At 34.6% G+C, this 21,603-nt stretch overlaps 4 protein-coding genes across 5 annotated transcripts; 3 read left to right on the forward strand and 1 right to left on the reverse strand.

The window, feature by feature from the left end:
* Positions 1 to 1,642: 1,642 nt before the first annotated feature.
* LOC108975834 (synaptic vesicle glycoprotein 2A-like) lies at positions 1,643 to 6,303 on the forward strand. The gene is made up of 8 exons (XM_018944584.1): positions 1,643 to 1,709; positions 3,602 to 3,691; positions 3,754 to 4,078; positions 4,667 to 5,024; positions 5,103 to 5,426; positions 5,486 to 5,615; positions 5,671 to 5,827; positions 6,037 to 6,303. Exons 1-8 carry the CDS (start codon positions 1,706 to 1,708, stop codon positions 6,218 to 6,220), a joined length of 1,572 nt encoding a protein of 523 aa, XP_018800129.1. The 5' UTR covers positions 1,643 to 1,705; the 3' UTR covers positions 6,221 to 6,303.
* A 2,911-nt stretch (positions 6,304 to 9,214) lies between these two features.
* Positions 9,215 to 10,501, forward strand: LOC108975835 (D-3-phosphoglycerate dehydrogenase). The gene has a single exon (XM_018944585.1). The coding sequence runs from the start codon at positions 9,344 to 9,346 to the stop codon at positions 10,346 to 10,348; it is 1,005 nt and encodes a 334-aa protein (XP_018800130.1). The 5' UTR covers positions 9,215 to 9,343; the 3' UTR covers positions 10,349 to 10,501.
* Positions 10,502 to 13,509: 3,008 nt separating this feature from the next.
* LOC108975839 (lambda-crystallin homolog) lies at positions 13,510 to 17,517 on the forward strand. Its single transcript, XM_018944589.1, has 3 exons — positions 13,510 to 14,545; positions 14,610 to 14,988; positions 16,615 to 17,517. Exons 1-3 carry the CDS (start codon positions 14,511 to 14,513, stop codon positions 17,143 to 17,145), a joined length of 945 nt encoding a protein of 314 aa, XP_018800134.1. The 5' UTR covers positions 13,510 to 14,510; the 3' UTR covers positions 17,146 to 17,517.
* A 1,704-nt stretch (positions 17,518 to 19,221) lies between these two features.
* LOC108975840 (protein rogdi-like) lies at positions 19,222 to 21,438 on the reverse strand. 2 transcript variants are annotated; one of them, XM_018944590.1, is made up of 6 exons: positions 21,340 to 21,438; positions 20,788 to 20,859; positions 20,481 to 20,615; positions 20,261 to 20,418; positions 20,000 to 20,120; positions 19,222 to 19,934 (listed from the first exon to the last, which is right to left on the reverse strand). In XM_018944590.1, the coding sequence occupies exons 1-6, from the start codon at positions 21,373 to 21,375 to the stop codon at positions 19,692 to 19,694; spliced, it is 765 nt and encodes a 254-aa protein (XP_018800135.1). In that variant the 5' UTR covers positions 21,376 to 21,438; the 3' UTR covers positions 19,222 to 19,691. The 2 variants fall into 2 exon arrangements, with proteins under 2 accessions (XP_018800135.1, XP_018800136.1); XM_018944591.1 differs by lacking the exon at positions 21,340 to 21,438 and adding an exon at positions 20,964 to 21,329.
* Positions 21,439 to 21,603: the final 165 nt, after the last annotated feature.

A 21,603-nucleotide genomic window follows, 5' to 3' on the forward strand; every position in this document is an offset into this window, starting at 1 on the left:
TTGTTTTTCCAAGCCTGAAGCTACAGGGAGGTTCAATCAGTTTGTTAACGGTGTGCTTTAATCTTTCACACAGTACGCTCGATAGAAAATCATATGGGATGTTGAGGCACACGTAGTTAGCTCAGATTACGGGGTCTCTCTTTTTGTGGGTTGGGCAGAGCATAATTAAATTCTAATCCGCCGCTTTGTCGTTTTTCAGACGGGTAATTGCTATTCGAACTTCTTCATGGTCGGGCAAAGGAACGTTCTTTCCATCGCCATTTACTCTTTTAAATTTTTATGTTGACCTTATTGTAACTAGGTTATGTAACAATGGAGATCATGATAGTGCAAAATGGGAAGAATATGTATTTATCTAAAAACTGATCGAACTCAACATAATGCCTTTTTAAGGAGTGTTTCTTCGAGCTTACTTTTGTTCAATCGTTAATTTCTCGTGGCGGTTCTGACAAAAACATGCCAACGATATTAGACGAATTTTATGCACAGAAATACTACAAAAAACACAATTAGAATCTTTTTATTGTTACAAACATATTATGCAATATTAACAAAGAGCAAAGAAGTATTAACAAAGAAAATTTTTGGAAATAAATATTTTAAATTCGGCCATTGCGATGCCAATTCCCGTGACCCGTCTGAAAAAGATGCAACAGCGTTGGCAGGATAACTATTTACAGAATCATCTAAAGACAAAAAATACGAGTTTTAGTTAAAACTTTAACTTAGAACTTGGACGAAGAGTTTGATTTTTGACAGACATTTTTTTTTAAATAGTTAAATAATAAAATTTTCAAATAGTAACTCCTCCAAATCTTTACGAATTGTATCTGAAAGTCCAGACCTATGTAAAATTTTATAAAGATCGGTTGAGTAGTTCTCGAAAGATCTTAACAGCCGTCTACAAAAACACAGTTTCGAGAAAAACGCGTTTGAAGACGGCGCCTTAGCCTTAGCCTAATTCGAGGACACAAGTTCTCAAAGCTTTATCTCCGAAACTATTACTCGGATCAACTTGAAAATTTAGGAAAATACTCTAGAGGTATTGTAGAATTTATTAACATAATAAAAAAGGTCGATTTTTTGAAAAAATAAAGCGGGAATTTCTGTCCATAAAGTACATATAATAATAAACTCTTGTCTAGAGGGTAATTTAATACTGAAAAAATTTAACTAAAAATCTTGAAATCTACACAATCTCTCACAGCCTAATATTTTTTCTTACTTAAGCCTTTTTTGTGACATAAACACATCTGAAATCCGATTGCTTTCGAATTATATGACTCTTTAAGATTGTAAACAAAATTCATGAAAACCGAAGCTCTTATTGTAGCTCCAATTTCCTACAAACAACCGACCTATATTGAGTAGTAGCACAAATGAGGCTCACTAACTATTTTTAAATCACCACTTTTATGGAATCGGGACACACCTTGTCATATTGCCAGTCATCCCTGTTGATAATCTCCTAAATGCTGACTGGGTGTAGAAAATATATGCGAGTCAGAACTGGTTCGTTAATTAAGAAAATTTTATTTAATTCAGATTCATTACGGCTGCTTAAATATTGGCTTGATAAAATAAATAAATTATATKAAGAAGTTAGTAGATATTTGATTGTGTATTCAGAATAATCAAATTAGAATTGGTCCTTTCAATTAAAGCGCTCAGTGTTACTATAATTCTTTTTCGTTTTCTTTCTAAAATGGGTAATTAATTTACATATGTCTATGTATGAACATATCAACAGACGATAATTGCAGTTGGATAACATAAATATTATATTTCTTGTAGTGAAATAATATTATGATGTTTATATTCACACATACAAATAGGAGAAAAGATGTTCAAAGATCGAAGTAAAAAAACGGCAAATTTATCGATAAAATAAACAAGTTTGTTAAGTGAAATTTTGCATTCGTTGCTGGTGCACTAATAAGTGATCATAAATGTTATAGTGTTTGCAAAATAGCTAGAATTTTTTTATTAAAATATGTGAATAAAATTAATGTGAAATTTAAGATTTAATTAAGTTTGTTTCTGAATGGATAAATAAAAATTGAAAATACTAGCAGAAGAGCACATGTTGAGAGCGCAAGAACCAGAGTGTACTGCTAGTTTCTGCTAAAGAACCATTTGCTGGCAGAAGTCTGTAATGTTTTTTCTGAAGAAATCGAGAAAAAAGCGATATTTAACGCATTTCGTTTAATTATGTTCAGTTTAATAGTTTTGTGAAAACACAAATATTGTTAATTAATGATTGATATGTGATTATAAAAACTGAAGTTGTGATATTTTATTACCAATTTTTGCTGTTTTACGAACTTTTTTTTTTTAATTTTTTCCCTTCCTAATAGCTTGCAGTTACTAGTACTTCAAAATCAAACCTACTAATTATTCATTATTTGAGTTAAAAAGGGTGAACTATTTCGAAGTTCCCTATTTTTTTTAAGTAAAAACACAGAAATTTCAAATTTAAGGGGGAATGTTTATTATCAATCGAAAGAACATTCTTTGGCATTTATTTTTTGAAAGTTATGTCTTTCAAATGTTGCCCGCGGCTACATCTCAGTTGGTCCATTGTTTGAGTCCAATTTTCGATAGCTCATTCGAGCATTGACTGCCGACACGCATGATGTTTGGCTTCAAGTCATTAATCGAAACGGGATTGTCCGCATAAACTTTAGACTTTACGTGCCCCACAGGAAAAACGGTGTGATATCAGACGATCTTGGTGGCCAATCGACTGGCCCAAAACATGAAATTATCTGCTCACCAAAGCGTTCTCTAAATAAATCCATTGATTGAAGCGATGTGTGGGAAGTGGCGCCGTCTTGTTGAAACCAAATGTCGCACTAAATCGTTACATTTTCTTAATGAATGGCAGCTCGTGAATCTTTTGAATCTCTTCAGGCTGCTCTTCATTGAGCCATACATTGTTCGAAACTAGCTTGGAACTTTTCAAGAGCCCATAGAGCAAAGCGATGCTACTTGGGAAGGTCGAGCGGCTGCAGTTTTTGTACAAGCTGTATTTTGTACGCTCTCAATTTAAAATCTTGTCGGTAAGCGCGCCAAGTAGGTCTATACGTCACTCGGAGTTACTGCGAACGGCGCCAAATCGACTCTCCACGGTCTTCGTCTACACTCTCAATTACGGTTGCTATATTTTCTTCACTGCGTACTGATCGTAGTCTATTCGGTCGAATATTATTCAATTATGAATGCTGGGTCTCAAAATAAATGATGGTGTTGCTAATAGTACGCTCAGTAGGCCGATTATGATGACCATAAGTTGAGCGAAGTTCGGGGAACACATTCTTTACAGAAAGTGAATATTCGCAATAAAGTTGAACGATTTATGCTCTTTATTTAGGCGTAAGTTTTTCCATGATGAAATGTTAAACAATACTGAACAAAACTAACATGATCACCCGTTAAATTCTTAAAATTTTAATGACAACCAGCTGGTAAAAAATTATGTAACATAAATATTCCTTTCATTTGTTTAAGATCTCTTAATTACAAAATTTAAATTAGTTACAATTTTAATCTCGCTCTCATTACTTGATTACTATAATTATTGTGAAAAAAATATAAACAGCCACAACAATTTGCATTCGAGATGCCAAAACAGTGGGCCGAATTCGTGAGCCAGGTACCTACACCTTCACTGAAGCTTTGGCTCTAACAAGTAAGTAGACTAATAGAGCATAAAAAGTAAACTCTCATGCTCCTGCAATGTTTACTCTACAGATTTTGGAAAATTCAACTATGTTTTGATTTTCATCTCCGGCTTGGTAACGGGCACACTGGTGCTGGAGACGACTTCAATAGGCTTTGTGCTGCCCATAGCTCAATGCGAATTGCAATTGACCAATCGTGACAAGGGTATACTCAGCGCAATCAATTTTGTGGGCATAATCGCTAGTTCACATTTGTGGGGATTTTTTGCTGATACCAAGGGACGTCGGCAGGTTTTATGGTCCACTTTGCTGGCAGCTTTTGTGTCTACTGTTTTCTCCAGTTTTGCACACAATTTTTGGACGATGGTTTTACTGCGTTTTGTCAATGGATTCTTGTGAGTATCAATATTTAATTTATATTTCATCCACCAAAGATGAAAGTTAAATGATTTTGTTTTTAMCAATGAATGAATGCTATATTTATTGATATTATTAGTATTTGACTTTCTGCTCGCAAAACTTTAAATTCGTTTTTTAGATATATCGTAATGCAGGGAAAAAGTCTTTTGTTTTTTCAGCCACTCTGAAATGTAAAAAGTTTCATAAAAAACGACTGTTTTAAGAAGCTGCAAAAATCAAAATTTTAATTAATCTTTGTAAAAATAATATTTTTTTTTTGGTTATGGGATTTGAGATAATTTTTGGAAGAAAAACATTTCGCACTGAAGACCTAGTTTTTGGCGGTGTTCCTGGAGATCGGCTACGGAATCAAGATAACTCAATTTTTAAGTTAATTATCTATTATGAAAGTAATTAACTTGCAAGTAGACATAACCTCTCAAATAGTTTTTTCAAATTAGCAAACCCGCTCTATAGGTATTTATAGTAATAGTTTCCATTAAAACATATAATTATAAAATCTAAAGAATTTCGTTTAGAATTTTTCACTTTATATGTATATGTATATTTTTTTTTTCGAATAGTGTGTCCAGCACTGCTATCATTTACGCTTACCTTGGCGAATTCCATGCACCCAAAACACGTTCCCGCGCAATTATGTGCTCAGCAGTCATATTTTCCGTTGTTGCGATGCTTCTGCCGATGATCGCTTACTTGGTGATAAATCAAGACTGGGTTTTGCCTTTAACATTTCTACACATAAACTATAGACCTTGGCGGGTCTTTTTAATCGTATGTGGTGTTCCCGGATTACTTTGCAGTATTATAATTTATATTTTGCCCGAAAGTCCAAAGTTTTTGCTGACAGTCGGCGAGGAGAGCAAAGCCATACAGGTGTTGCAAAAAATGCACCGCTGGAATAATGGCAAGCAAACACTTAGAGTAAGCTAAAATAAGATAATATATACTCTTTTCACTAACGAAATCGCTTTTATGATTTATTCACTATCGCTCTCACAGATTACAAATATTCTCTCAGATGATGACACTTCGATCATAACACCGAAATTTAACAACTGCGATTCGAATACGAATTTCGCACTCGTATTTTTGCAAACGATGTGGAGTCAAACTGCGCCACTGTTCCAACGGAAATATTTGCAAATTACGGTAATAATTTGTAATATTCAATTTTGGGCATTAGTCGCTGCCAACGGCTTATATATGTGGTTCCCGCAAACAATCAATAGTGTGGTGACATTCATACAGGAACACTCAGGCGAGCACAAACTAATTTGTGAAATTGTCTATGACCAGCAAGACGCGTTATACAAAACAGATGGAGTGAGTAAAATTTCTTGTATGTACTTTAAACTAAAAAACATGCCAAATTTTACTTTTAGACGATTGAGTGCGTGACTAAACTGGAGACCCCCACATTCTATTACTCGCTTATTATGGAAATACTTTACGCCAGCTCATTCGCATTAGTAGGCTTTATCATAAATCGTGTCGCAAAAATATTGATTCTTTGTAGGTCTTCATATAAGATTTTCAATTCAGTAGAAATAATAAAATAATTTTACAGTTATTACCATAATATTATTCACATCCTGCGGTTTAGCTTCTGTCTTCATAGTCAATCCAGTTATTGCCGCCTACCTGTATGTGCTTTTTTTCGTCGTAGGCGTGGCAATCATTGTGCTGAATGCTATTACAATAGATCTGTATCCAACACACTTGCGGTAAGAACATATGTATGTACTGTCTCTTATACACATCTAGATGTGTATAAGAGACAGACCTGTATGTGCTTTTTTTCGTCGTAGGCGTGGCAATCATTGTGCTGAATGCTATTACAATAGATCTGTATCCAACACACTTGCGGTAAGAACATATGTATGTATGTAGAAAGATTTACTTAAATAAATTGTAATTTTTTCGTAAAAAATAGCGCCATGGCTGCATGCATATCACTTATGGTGGGTCGTGTTGGAAGTATTGTCGGGGCCAACGTTGCTGGAGCTTTGATGGGTCAGCATTGCGAATGGAATTTCTATATCTGCTGTGGAGCTCTGTTCAGTTGCGCTTTTCTTGCTTTGCTGCTACCACGTAAAAACATTCATGGTGAATCGTAAACAGAATATAAATTTTGAAAACTTTAGGCAAACTCTTAGTGAAATTTTAGTAAACACATCTTAACTATTAAATGTATATTAAAATAAAAATATGACTGTTATATTCAGATATGCATATGTATATTACATACCATCTGATCAACTTTGACCCGGATTGACAAAAAATACATTTTCATACATTCCAATACAAATATTTTTTATAGTCTTCAAAACTCGCCTGCATTTTTATCGGTTTCGACTCATTTTGTTGAAGAGTCATTTTAGACAGTTTTGACGTCATATTCATAAACCCACGTCTCGCCAACTGTAATGATGCCTGTGGTGAGTGTAGGGTCTATAGCTACGCTGTTAAGCATTTCTCTTGAGACCTCCACTCGATGTCATTTTTACAAAAGATTCAATTCGTTTAGTAGGATTAAAATTCGATGGAATGATCTAACAGGTTGCAAAACTGCAAAGTTCGTGTGCAACGCGGTTGACGAAAATACACAAAGTTCCTACTCACTCTTGATTAACGAGACTGTAGGAACATATATGGAATACTAACCGGTCTAGTAACGGCATTCCTACAGAATGGGACTGACACATAGAGAAATATCACGAACAGGACACCAGGGAAGTAATGGAGCATCTCTTTTCTCACACGTGCAAGTTAACGCTTCAAACATTTGGGGGCTTACGGTATGAAACACTGGAAGATTTGTCGATTATGAGACCGGAGATCTTGATACAATTCACCATAATCGTAGCCATCCTGAAGGATAACTGCTTCTCTTGAACTACGTAACAGCACTCCATCTGGCGTCCCTAAGGACTAAAACTGGTCTATGCGTGGCTCTCAAGCCATAACCAAACCTAACTTTGGCACGCGTCGTTAGTTCTGCTTCCTCCAGAATTGATAAGGAAGCGAAGGAAATTGGTCTGGTAGTGAACGAGGACAAGACGAAATATATTCTGTCATCAAACAAACTGGCGACTAGGCTCCCACATCACTGTTGACAGTCATAACTTCGAAGTCGTAGTTAATTTTGTCTATCCTGGAACCAGTATTAACAGCCGCAACAATGTCAACCTCGAACTCCAACGCAGAATAACTCTTGCCAACAGGTGCTCCCTTCGACTGAGTGGGCAATTGAGACGTAAAGTCCTCTGTCGAAGAACAAAAACAAAACTCCATCAGTCACTCATTATTCCCATCCGTCTATGTGGTGCAGAGCAATGGACGATGACAAAATCAGATGAGTCGACGTTACGAATTTCTGAGAGAAAGATTCTGCGGAAGATTTAAGGTCATTTGCGCAATGGCCACAGCGAATACCACATTCGATGGAACGATGAGCTGTACGAGCATTCGACGTAATACCCGCCTGGGGAGGCAGAAAAAGAGGATGACCTTCATTCCGTTGGAAAGACCTGGTGGAAAAAGAGCTGGCTACACTTGGAATCTCCAATTGGCGCCAAACAGCGAAAAGGAAGAATGACTGTAACCGCGTCTACGCCAGTAAAGAAGAAGATGAGCTTTGGTACGTAATCTAGATTGACACACTCCATTCACGCTTCGTCCAGCAAGCAAAAAGTAAATTTTTTAATGGTAAAAAAAAAAGTTTACTTACTTACAACCTTTACACGAACATAAAAAAGCCTTTATGAATATTGAAAACAAATCGATTTGATTTGCACGTGCAATTTGAGTGAGTCATTCCCAGTTAAATTTGATCGGTGGGTGTGTACTAGCAAAAAATTTACCAAACTCTCACAAAAAGTTAATAAAGATCATAAAGGCGAAAGTGCATTTTTGTTTACAAACTTACAAAAACTGAGAGCAAACATTTATGATAATTGATGAGAAAGTCCAAAATGAATGTTATACTTAAGTATTCACATCTTATATGTAAATATGTACATACTGCTGAACATTCTGTCTGGAATTCTGTTTTACACTCATACTAAAAACGAATCAAGCAAGCTTAAATATTCTAATTTTAGAAATTGTAGTTAGTTGTTAGGAGGATTAGTTGTTGGTTCCGGATTGATAATCATTTCGTGAAGGGGTATCAGTTTCGCACAATTCTTTTGATAAGCTTATGTTTTGAATAACGGTATAGCCAATAATGCACAATTGTTTTCCTATAGCGCTCGGAGAGTACTCCATCGATAGTATTTCAGTGTAATGTAGACGAGTTGTCGAAGACATACATAACTTACAAATTTTTATACAGTAGGCAGTGACGATTGACGCTTAACAGTGATCACAATTATTGAAAATGTTATGTTCTCTGTTGTTACTTTGTCTTTCAAGTAAATCTGACTACGGCTTGCAGGGCCTTTACTTTGTTGGTGATGTAGAAATGACATATATGTAAGTTGATTACATACATGTGTATCTTCATATTAGTATCAATTTTTGAGCGATAAATAAAGAATTATTAAAACAATAAACATTGATATAACATTTGCAGGAAAATGAACGAAGGTAAATCAATGCTTGTTCGACTTCATATTTATATATATTATACACAAACATAACTAAGGATAAGATGTTTGCAGATGATAACCCATGGGTTCTTAGAATACATTTTAGCAACCATTTGTAAATGTACGCACATTCAAACAAACCCAAGGTCACACAACATAGGTTCAAACAATAGCCAACATACATATATAATATATAAACATACACATACTATATTTAGTTATTTAGGATATTTTGAAAAGTAGTATATAAGGTTTCCACATTTAAAAATAAAATCAGAATGAAAGATTTCTCACTCGACGAAAGACTGTTTGAATTCCCTCCACTAGTGGTAAGGTTGACAAAATCTTTGTGGAGTTTTAAATAAAATGCGTAATTTCTACAGATTTCCATTTGCAAAAGAGTAAAACACTGTTAATTCAGATTCTTTCGTCGTGAGGTGAATTGAAAATTTCAGACTTCGTTTTATTTCTCTGTCGAAACTGAACCTGCTCATATAAATGGAATAAAACTTAACAGAAGGCTTTAGTTATAAGCCGCGCTCAGAGCTGGGCAGACGTTTCTATATTTAGCATAAACGATTTAAATTCGGACGCTCATCTTATCATTCGTTTTTATACGCAACGACAGAGAGGTTACTACAGTTCAAAATGCCTGTTGATATTAAAAATGTATTGATCTGTGATGCGGTAGATAAAGCTTGTGTGGAATTGCTACAAAATAATGGCATAAATGTGGACACAAAACTAAAATTACCCGTTAGCGAACTATGCGCTGTGGTGAAAAATTACAATGCGGTCATTGTACGCTCGGACACCAAGATAACAGCTGAAGTTATCAAGGCAGGTACCGCAGATGGTGGACTGCTGAAGGCGGTGGGGCGCGCTGGCGCGGGAGTCGACAATATCGATGTGGCTGCAGCTACAAGCCACGGTGTGGTTGTATTAAATACACCAGGAGGAAATTCCATTTCAGCTTGTGAGCTGACTTGTCTGCTAATTGGCGCTTTGGCGCGACCAATTGTACCGGCAGCACAGAGCTTGAAGGAGGGTCGTTGGGATCGCAAATTGTACAGTGGCACGGAATTGTATGGCAAAACTCTGGCGATCATCGGTTTAGGACGCATTGGACGTGAAGTGGCCATACGCATGAAAACATGGGGTATGCGTACGATTGGCTACGATCCGATAACAACCGAAGAAGAGGCACGCGCAGCAGGCATTGAAAAAATGGAGTTGGATAGCATTTGGCCATTGGCAGATTATATCACCGTACACACACCACTCATACCGCAGACTAGGAATTTAATTTCGGCTCAAACGCTTGCGAAGTGTAAGCGTGGCGTTAAGGTGGTGAATGTGGCACGCGGTGGTATTATTGACGAGCAAGCCGTTTTAGATGCGTTAGAAAGTGGCATTTGCGGTGGCGCCGCCTTTGATGTGTTCCCTGAAGAGCCGCCAAAATCGGAGGTGACCAAAGCATTGATCGCGCATCCAAAAGTGGTGGCGACGCCACATTTGGGCGCCAGCACAGCTGAGGCACAGGTGCGTGTGGCAGTCGAAGTTGCTGAGCAATTCGTTGCGTTGACCGGAAAGTCACCGAAGTACACAACATATCCCGGTGTCATAAATAAAGATGTGCTGAAAGCTAACTGAGAGAATCAAATAAATTTGTATTTAATCTTGCCATCAAAAATCGCTAGTTTTGTGCCACAGTTCATGTATTATGCAATCTTAAGAATAAATACAAAGTATGTGTTGCAGAAGCAGGAATGTCAATAATAAATAAATTTTCTATTACAAACGTAATCATTCGTGTTATCTCTACACGATGTTAATACACAAAATGGAGGTAAATGAAGGTACGGTAAGCTATAAAGGAGCATACAAATAGAAGCGAATATGCAAACAGCGATAATATTTAATTTTATTTATTGGTTATAGTCAGCGAAATTTTATAATCTCTCTCTTCTCAAGTCCACCGTAAGACACTTGTTGATTACAAGTTTTTTCAACATAACAAAACATATGTAGATCGCTCTGAGCGCTGTTAAACTTAATGAGACTGAGAAAGCGAACACGTAGCTTTGCACTAAATTGTTGCTCTCGTATTCAAGCATTATACACGTACATAAAGAGATTACTAATATATAAATACTTGCCTACAAAACGGTTGATTTTTATTATTAACATTCTCTGGTACAGATTCTACACTTCTACTTTATATTAACATTAAAGCTTCAAGCTACTTTGACGAAGAAAGCTTTGTTCAGTTTATTATTACCGGTATTTCTATACTTTAGAATCTACATATAGAAACTGTACGCGTAGAGATCAAATTTTTCTTTTGAGTAGACTGCATAATACTCTCACAGAAAATGTACACTCTAAGTTTCGCTCTCAATGTAAATTTAACACGTATTAGCGCATACTGAAACATTTCGTTAGTTCACAAATCGTAAGATTGAGCGAAGGAACGTAAAAGGCTAATTTGGAAAGACAATAAACCTGCAAGAAGTAACCCGTTTTTGGTCGACGTCCCGGGTAACACCTGCTTATTTAAATTGAAAATAAAAAGTTTAAACAATAGTGCAATTATAACTTCGGCTTTGTGTAGTGAGAACCGGAATGTAATAATATACGATAATGGGTTAAACCATAATTCAGTCTGCACAATCGCTGGATTTAAAAAAAATTGAAAAGTGCTTTAAAGAGGCGCTAAACCTCTCCCTAAGACATTTCAGGGAATGCTGCTGAGTGAACTATCCTTCGGAACATACCAAAATAACGCTTGTGAGGATTAAATATCAAATAATTGAATGTATGATATGATATGAGATTTCTAGATCACGAAACATTTCGAACAAATGTTAACAGGGTTTGTCCGGAAAGTAATATGACTGGTTGCCGTGACTGAAACTCGGTAAATCTGCGACAGAGACGTTTGATATGATCAAGTAAGCTTACCCAGATGTTGCTTTAGCAAGAAGTGGTGTATATCGGTGGCACCAGGTCTTTTAGGAGGCCCGAAGAGAGGTCGCTGATGAATGAGCAAATCCAAAGTGAAAACGATGCTCATTATCTCTTTTGACATCCATCCATCCACCATGAACTTGTTCCTTCTGGACAAACCGTCAACGCCAAGTTTTACGTTGAAGTCCTCAAGAGACTCAAACGAAGCTTCAATTGGGTACGACAAGACATCGCAGCCGGTTGAAAATTGCACCACGACAACGTCCCGGCTCACACCGCCATTCTTGTGAACAGCTGCCTAACCAAGACCGACAACCCAACGCTTCCGTAGGCGTTCTACAGCCCAGATGTGGGCCTTCCAGTCTTTTTTGTTTCCTTGTCTGAAAAGGCCGATGAAAGGCAAGCAGTTTGCGACGACAGAAGGGATCCAAGCAGCATGCATCTCGTCTCTCAAGGCTATTCCGGAAAATGCTTTCCGTGATGCCTTCAATGCTTGGAAATCGCGCTGCATCGACACAAAAGGAGTCTATTTCGGAAGTTTTTGAAGAATTGTAACGATTGGTTTAATTTTTTTTTTAAATGGCAAACCCTGTATTTCTTCGTTTGTGAAAAATCGAACTCAGCATCGGAAATTCGTGAAAAAATATTGTTGAAAGAGTTAGAGGTAGTCAGAGGCACCAAAAATTGGGAATTTTCAGTATTTTTTTCGTTTTTTTCTATTAAATCGTGTTATTTTGCAAAAGTAGTAATATGGCATTGTTATAGAATGTGTTGACTTGAAGTCACGAAAATTTCAAAAAAAAAAAATTTATTTCTAAAGTTATATTTGTTTGTGTTGACCCTGTTCCAAAAAAAAGGTACTTGCGGTTACAACCATTAGTCCTTGGAGATTCATCTAAAATCAATCGGACAAAACAAAAATAAGTAGATAATCCTCGGCCTGATCGAAGGATTTTTTTTTTTTGTAAATGAACAAAATGGCGTCCTCAGGAAATTTTTTTCTAAAGTTTTGCGAAAAACAGTTAATTGGATTTAAGAAATCGAAATTAAAAAAAAAAATCCTTCGATCAGGCCCAAGTTTATTATGTATTACAATAGCTGTATAATCTACAAACTGTTTTCGAGTTACAGTTATCACCAGTTCAAAAAACATAGTTTTGAGAAAAACGCGTTTAAAGTTTCACACTAGCATTTTGAAGTGCCCGAGCTCTCTTTGTTATTTGTCGGATAACTCAAAAACAAATTATCGGATCAACGTGAAATTTTCAGAGAATATTTTTAAGATATTACACTTAGCGAAAATGCAAAAAAAAAATATTTTAAGAATTCTGACTACCCCTAACCTCTTAAGGGGCTATACCAGTGTGATACTTTCAAAAAAAAACTTTTTTTTTTGCTTTTCGATAGGTTATATCGAATATTTTCCATAAATATCTTGTGAAATCGGGAAGGTCGTATCTTCAATAGTTTTTGGTTGGCAGCGTTCTAAAGAGCGACCGCTCTTAGAGCCTAACATACATACATATGTATGTATATAAGTGAAACTTTAAACGCGTTTTTCTCGAAACGACATTTTTCAAAATTGCTGACATCATAACTCAACGTTTTTCGTAAAAAAACGATTTTTTTTTTTCAAAATGACGCCATTTTGTGAATTTTTGATATTTTTCAAAGATCGTAGTTCATTGTATAGGAAATATCTTTAAGTTTAATAAGGTTTTCAATTTTTTTTTGTTTGGGCTACTCATTCGGCCGGAATCGTGTCAGTAGTTGGGGCACTTTTTTTTTTGACACCTCCGAAGACAACCCTTAACTCCGTTATTTTTCAACACTTTTTGTAAAAAAAAATCTTAACATTTAGCCGAAAATATACCTTATTACGTTCAAAGAAGTTCGAAATATTCCATTGCGTACTTTCCCTTAAGAAAATTCACGAAAATCGCCTAATTTCTACTTTACACTAGATATACCAGACCAGTCAAAACGACTGTTTTCGGTATTTCAATTTAAAATTCTTACTACGTGTAATATTTTTTTTCGTATCATGACTTTTCTAGTTATAGGTTTGGATTATATACATATTTAATTGCCCTAAATTTTGGATTCACATTTAAAAATACTATATGTTCGATTTATAACCAAGCCCACTTCCATAGAACGGTATTAATCAAAACTAATAAACTTGCGATAAGTCCCTAACGAACAGCTCCAGGTATGTAAAGTCAGGTAGGTCAGTTACATATGACTACTCGATTTCGTTAGTATGCTTATTCGGTTGCATTAGGTCGGTTCATAATATACGAAATATAGTTGGCTGAAATTTATATAACGGCATCACTTACATAAAATAAAAAATGACTTATCTTTATACACAAAATACATAAAACAGCAGCAAAACACATACAAATACATCTGAACTTAAATAAAGAAGTATAGACACGTAAATAACACGCCTAATAGTGGAAACAATCATACCGTTCTCCTTGTGTGAGATATTACTTAACTCTAATCTCTAATTTGGACATGCAAGTTTATTCCCATTTATTTATAATATTGATATGCCTTATCATTGTTAAGAGGCCAATATGCATGTTTGACAACATTGCTAACAGACTCGTGTAGGGGATTCGGGGGATGCGAGTAATAGGCAAAACGTCAAAACTCTGAGCAAACCGCACCGACTACCACTGCGGTAAGAGCAACACAGTATTTATACACGCTCTGCCACCACAAAGGAAGTCAGACGTATAACAGAAGTCTAACCGACCGGCAGCTAATATATAGTGCAAAGCGTATAATAATCGAAAAAGTTAACTGCGTTAAAGTTTTCAAATTTTTGTGAATTATGGCAAGCAAAGGAAAAGTAGGAATTATTGGCAGGTGAGGACATTTAAAAACATATTTCTCGAAAAAATTATAACAAATTAAACGCATTAATATTTAGCGGCCTTATTGGACGTTCGTGGTCCATGTTATTCGCCTCCGTTGGCTACTCAGTGGTACTATACGATAGTGTACCAACTCAAATTGAAAATGCTTTGAAGGAAACGGAAAAGGAGCTCAAAGCGTTGGAAGCTAAAGGCTTGCTGCGTGGTAAACTGAATGCCAGCCAGCAGTTCGCACTCATGTCGGGCACAACTGACATTAAAGTATTGGTGAAAGGTGCAATATTCATACAAGAATGCATACCAGAACGCTTGGATTGGAAACAAGCACTTTACAAGCAATTGGATGCAGTTGTTGAAGACCAAACCATACTCTCCAGCTCCACAAGTACTTTCCTGCCATCGTTATTCTCGAAAGACTTGAAACACCAGTCGAATGTGAGTAAATTTATGCGTTATTTACATTTTATAATCTTAAATTGTAATGGTAAAAAAAAAAAAATTAGCTGCTCAACAATGCATGAAAACTAGTTTGTAGAGCATTCTAAGCAACTAGTCAGCGTTAGGTAAAATATTTGGGCATGTGTACACATTTTCACCTTGATTTGACTTACGAACTGACGTAAATTCATTCACTTTGCTCATTGATAGGATGATATATTCACGTTATTAGAGTATACTCTAATTGACTGAATGAATTATTGGTTAAAAAAAATTACCTGCAATAACAATAGAGCGATAAAAATAAATTAATTAAGTATATATGTATGTATACATAAAAAATACATACATATGTGTATCCGTTACTCATATATATACACATGTACATAATTTCGATTAGCCAATTGAATTTTACAATCAATAATAACAGCGATAACACTGATTGAACTACCCTCTAAGTTACCAAACAAATTAAAAACAATAACCAAAAACTTATACAACAATGCTATAAAGGCAAACCCACAAAGTCACAAATGTTCGCACAAAACGACGTCAATCATCCATAATTTCACACAAAACAGCATCAATAGACTGCGCTGGTGAGATTATGTGTTTGCGTAATTGAGCGCGTCATTAATTAAACATAAGTGCCATCTTTCTAACACTTGCTTGAGTGTCAGATAACAAATTGTTGGTTATCATTTTGTTTATTCACAAAAAAAGCTATAGAAAAATAAAAATAAATATGTACAAATTTTGATAAGATATAAAAAATCATATTTGTATTTGTATTGTGGCACCATTTTCAAACATAAATAGGTAAACATGCCGTTGATCACTTGCGCTTCTGCTGATCTCTGAAATTATACTTTCTATATATAACTATACTTTCGGATAACATTTTAAGCAAGGCAACTGAACAAGATGACATAGATAAGAAAAATATATGAGTTTTCCATGCTTAAGACTACGATCATATCAGCTTTGATATGGATTCACCTTAGTTACGTTGTACTTATGCTCTGGTATGGCGTTGCGCTCTTCAAATGACCCTATCCGAAGTGGCTGTTCTTTTAGGAAAATCATTTTAATGGCACGGGCGCCAGGCGTGCATTTAAAGTACCGCGCTATTTCAGTCGTTAACTCATGTAGATGTAGATAATTAATAGTTGATAGTCAAAAGAAATTCAAATTAAATTTAATTGCAAATTGAGTAAATTTTTGCTATAATGCATTAAAAACATTGGTATCGAAAGATCGCATCGTCAGATGATTCATAAATAGCGTTCATAGTTAAAATGGTTGTCCATACAAGAACTTGATTTGGAATGCTCAGTCTGTATGGCAGCTGTTGCTATAGTGGTAGGATATCGGTGGTTGCGACCAAAGAGCAGCTTCTTGGGAATAAAAGGACTTGTGCAAAATTTCAAATCGATATCTCAAAAACTCGAGTACTAATTTGGATGGTTTAATTTTTATTTCGAAAACACATTTTACAACTAAAAGAGTTTAACTTAGAGAAATTAAAATTTTTATTAATCAAACAAGCACGCAATCATATCTTGCCTTTTTATAAAATTAATATAGATGTAAATATACTAAAAATATTTTTTTTTTAAAAAGGTACTCGTTTCACATCCTGTCAATCCACCATACTATGTTCCACTGGTAGAGGTTGTACCCGCTCCGTGGACAAAACCAGAGGTGGTGAAGAAGACACGCGCCATTATGGAGGAAATTGGGCAGAAGCCCGTCGTTTTGAGTCGTGAAATTGAAGGTTTCGTACTCAATCGCATACAGTATGCCATATTGAATGAGACTTGGCGTTTGGTCGAAAGCGGTATTGTCGACGTTAAGGATGTGGATAGTGTAATGTCCGACGGTTTGGGCATGCGTTATGCTTTCTTGGGACCACTTGAAACTGCACATTTAAATGCCGAGGGTATGACCAATTACTTCGAACGCTATTCAAACACCATGTATGCCGTCAGTCAAACTATGGGACCAACACCGAAAATGGAAGGACCAACAGCGGTGGAGATCGCAAAACAATTGGAAGTTATGGTACCGTTAGACAAGTTGGCTGAACGACGCACCTATCGTGATAATTGCTTAACACAGTTGAGCATTTTGAAGAAAAAACTTAATGAATAAAATGTCGCGGTGAAAGTATATAAATATGAATGAAATGTAAATATATCTTTTGAATTTATACGTTATTTTAGTAACGTTGATTACATTTATTTGAATTATAAACTCAATTAACAACTTTTTGTTTTTAAATTCAGTTGTAATACATACATATGTATATATAAATTTAATATGGTAGCTTACAAAAAACGCTATTCACTTATCATGTTTGTATGTATGGTATTTGTTGTATATCATGAGCTTTTTTTAAACATTTATTATTCTTAAAATGGGAGCTTCATAAGGGACATACCATGCTCCAGGCTCTCAATGAGATATACATAAATCATTTTCTTATGCTGCATGTAAATAAATACTTAAATGCTAACAAAAGAACGTAATTTCTTTTTTTTACTAGTTTAGTTTAAAACACATATGGTTGTAAATAAATACGCTTAAGTAAATTTAAGTATACAGGTATTTAGTTGAATAGGTAGTTAAACGGTTTCTTTCGAGTTTTAAAGCGCCTTATATATTAAGTAAATAGCGAGATAAAGGTTTTTTTCTATTTTTCCAATTTCTTATAAACACGCAAAGATAATTAATTTTGTTTCATCAATAATCTAATTAATCCAAGGCAATCAAGAGTAATTGATTCCAAATTTCTGTTTGGGCTTTCATTTCATCTTAAAACTACATATTGAAATTCGATAAAAAAAAAATCGTGAAACACGCGTACTTTTCATTGCAGTTTAAGGTAAGGATAGTAACACTCGTTAACTGTCACACCTAATTAGGTTATGTAGTAAGTACATGTAAAAATTCAAAATACTGTTAGCAAACATTAATAAAATACATAATATTAAATTGTTCGACATTTTTCACGATATAATCACTGAAAGGCAATAAATTCGCTAAATGGCAATAAATTTGGAGAAATAGTCGCCATTTCGCCTTTTGTTTATAATTGTAGTCAACATTTTTAAATGTAATTATGAATAGAACTTTGATGACGTTTTTATTTCAATATAGCACATTTAGTATGCGCAAAGTATACCGTTTATATTACTATGCCATTGTATATTTAACGGTTTATCTTTGCAAGTTGCAGAATAGAAGTTATTGTCAATTTTTTGTTTAATTATTACAAATTTTTTTTGAACCAATAAATTTCAGTTGAATAACTGTATTTGCTTTTGTCGTTGCTACTACATATTGCTGTTTTATAAATACTATGTTGCTTCTTGCAGCTTAATATTACTAACGGCAGCACCCTGTTGTTACAGTTGTTTTTAAACATTTTTGCAGCTTTTTCGAAGGTGGCATTAAGTTTGTGAAACACACATCTATACATTTTTAGTTTATGTATGTACTATTAGTTGTTTTTGCACCAAAATGCTTTCGCCATAAAAAATAATAAAATGATGTGGAGCTGCTTGACTGTGTGCGACAGACAAATGTACGTATATTGCTAATAAGGAACTAATGAGCATGTAAGAAAACCCTACATATATGCATTTCTTTTGCCAACAATATGTTAAAAAGAATAATATATTGATCAAATAAAACAGGAAGGCCTTAAAAATTTATATTTTTAACAAATAAAAAATGCGCAAGGAATATAAAATTTTATATAATAAAAAATCCTAGGAAACTAACTGGAATAATAATCTCATGAATTTACAAATTTAAATTACTCCCGAAAGATATAAACAAATACTAAATTATAAAAATGCATCAAAGAATATACTAAAAGATAGAATGTAGGCATTAATGAGACTGAAAACAGCAGCAAATTTAGTTATACAAAAACCATACGGAATATGCAAAACGAAAGTTTATTCACTTTACTACAAACGGCACACAGTACGTAAAGCTGATTGTAATCAAAAAGTCATAAAGGTGAAAAACTTTTAAAACCTCAACTGATTGCAATATACATACTTGGCTACACACGCCGAACTAAGCCCTAACATGTACTTACTGCCAAAGATTTGCTAACATCTGATTTTTATAAAACTTTCAAGCTGGTAAGCATAAACCAAAAAAAAAAATATATATATACATATGTATACATATATTTCTTTAAACATATTCTTATGTTATTATTTAAATCAAAATGAAAATACTAAAACCGAATGTTGAAATTCGAAAAATTATAACATAATGCTCAAGTTATGTTTAACTGCTTGAGATCAATAAATTTGCTTGGTTACCACCCGCTTTTGTAACACCTTCTTCATTGTAGTAACTGTGACTGTGACAGTGCTTAGGTTTATCGTCACAACTAATGGAAGTTACATTTTTGTAGCATGCCTTTTTCTATAGCCGATATGTATGTACGTATTGATAACTAACCAATGATATATTACTTGCATGTTGGGTATTATAAATATAGTAGGTCTTTAGTACTTAATATTTTTTTTTTATAGTACTAGAATGGTCTGAACCCGCACACTGTATATGTTGGCTTTGGCATAATATATATATATATAGATCTATATATATATATATATATATGAATATTAACTTACGTTCAACAAAATATATTGAAGATGGCATGTAATTTACTAACTTGATACGTCCATTTTAAATGCATTAATTTTATCCTTGAGCTGTTGGCATAATGTTAGGCCAACAGTGAACAACACAAGCACCTCGTTAAGCCAACCGACTGAGCATTCAGCCTGAGTGGCCTCCATTTTCATAGTTCCCTGAACGTTTAACAATTGATAAACAGCTACAATAAGTTTGTGGCATTGTAAAAAGAAGGATATTGCTTGATCTTCTGGTAGGTTAGGTGTTAGCGATTTCTGTAATTTAAAAACCGTATGTTATTAATAGTTACTTTTGTCAATATTAAAGTAATAGCAATCACCATATTTCGCCCCTTCATAAGTTCATCTATTGCCTTTTTCTTTGGTATTATTAGACTAGTTCGACCACGCTGCAGAGCTCCTATCAATTCGCCGATTATTTGAAGCACTTCTTCGCGAGATCTACAAAAAAAAAAAAAGGAAAATTACTGTCCAGGAGCAATATTAAAAATATTCTTATTCTTGATTCTATTTTGGAAATAATACGTAAAATATAAATTATTTATGGATATATGTACATATATAATATTGTTTAAACGTACTTGAATGCATAATTGCCGTCAACATTATCAATATGATTGATAGCTTGTTGTAGATGATTTGCAGCATCTTGCACCTGTTGAAGTTTCCATGGCGCATCCGGTGTTATGGACGTACGTTGCACTTGGCTGGATGCACGTTTCAATTTGTAACTAATATCCTTGAAAATACACAAATTATTTCGTACTGGCGAGTTAATTTTCAAAATATTATCAAAATTACAGCTTGAGTTATGCTGTCGCCAGTGAGTGTGACGGAACACTTTAACTGATCCTGTGCAGCCATTAACACAAACTTTTCAGTACGTTTACCCTCGTTGTCTGGAAAACATGGTACCGGAAATCGTCTTGCGCACTCCTGTCACGTTAGATAAATGTATTAATCATATTTAGGTATATAATGTCATACTTCATATGCACTAATGTTTTTCTTTTTTAACTTTCCTTTATAACTTAAACCTCAAAAACAAGTTCTTTGTTTTTAAAGCGTTTTGCCCACTATTAAAGAATCAAAGATAAAAATTTCTTACCACTAGAATCTCTCGTAGTTTCTTAAGTATGGCGTGAACTTCGTCACGCATAACCCACTCAAATTCGGTTTGCTGAAAAAAAGAAAAGCAATGACAATTTAATTTAATTTTGCAGACAACGGCAATTGTGGAACGGGCGCCAATTTTTACATATTGATTTTTGCCATAGCATATACCGATTACCGCTGATGAAAAGAAGTAAATTTATATCACATCTTGAGTGCAATCGTTAAAACAATGTGAATAACTTATATATATGTATAAATATATATGTATTTATTTCAGAATGTGAACTCAAATTATTTTATAGTAGCTTTACTCGTTTTGGTTTTTTAGTTTTGTTTTTTTTTTCTTTTTAATTATATTGATTATTTTATTCATGATTTGCGATGCGAAAATTATCTATATATTCAGCTGCTTGTATTTGACTCTATTGACCGTAACACATTATGAGCCAACATGTTGGCCTTTCATCTTGTCCTTGCAATTGCAATTAGTTTCACAATCATTAAAAAACTTCAGTTTTATTCAATTTTTTTGAAGAAAACTTACAAGATTTTTAATTTCTTCAACTTCGGTGTCTTCCATTGTTTGTGTGCGGGTGACGGAATGACGTTTGACAGACGTTAGCGTTAAACAAAGTGGAAAACCAAGAAAAAACGCCGAAAAAAACTAATGCAGCAAAAGCACAAAAAGGGGTTGCTGAGTAGTTGTAAATGTATGTTCGGAATGAATGAGTGTAATGGTAAAGGCCTACCGGTTTTAAAGTAGTAGTAATCCTAGTGACGCGAAAAACTCAATGACCAGAGGATTGAC

The sequence above is a fragment of the Bactrocera latifrons genome, unplaced genomic scaffold (assembly GCF_001853355.1).
Source record: "Bactrocera latifrons isolate USDA-ARS-PBARC rearing strain unplaced genomic scaffold, ASM185335v1 scaffold_7, whole genome shotgun sequence".
Taxonomy (NCBI): domain Eukaryota; kingdom Metazoa; phylum Arthropoda; class Insecta; order Diptera; family Tephritidae; genus Bactrocera; species Bactrocera latifrons.

Coding starts and splice junctions, on each gene's coding strand:
- LOC108975835 (XM_018944585.1), top strand. CDS start 9,344: ATGCCTGTTGATATTAAAAATGTATTGATCTGTGATGCGGTAGATAAA.
- LOC108975839 (XM_018944589.1), top strand. CDS start 14,511: ATGGCAAGCAAAGGAAAAGTAGGAATTATTGGCAG. Junction 14,546..14,609: donor AAAGTAGGAATTATTGGCAG/GTGAGGACATTT, acceptor ATTAATATTTAG/CGGCCTTATTGGACGTTCGT. Junction 14,989..16,614: donor ACTTGAAACACCAGTCGAAT/GTGAGTAAATTT, acceptor TTTTTTAAAAAG/GTACTCGTTTCACATCCTGT.
- LOC108975840 (XM_018944590.1), bottom strand. CDS start 21,375: ATGGAAGACACCGAAGTTGAAGAAATTAAAAATCTT. Junction 20,616..20,787: donor AACTACGAGAGATTCTAGTG/GTAAGAAATTTT, acceptor CTAACGTGACAG/GAGTGCGCAAGACGATTTCC. Junction 19,935..19,999: donor TTATGAAGGGGCGAAATATG/GTGATTGCTATT, acceptor TTTAAATTACAG/AAATCGCTAACACCTAACCT.
- LOC108975834 (XM_018944584.1), top strand. Junction 3,692..3,753: donor TGAAGCTTTGGCTCTAACAA/GTAAGTAGACTA, acceptor TTTACTCTACAG/ATTTTGGAAAATTCAACTAT. Junction 5,828..6,036: donor CTGTATCCAACACACTTGCG/GTAAGAACATAT, acceptor CGTAAAAAATAG/CGCCATGGCTGCATGCATAT.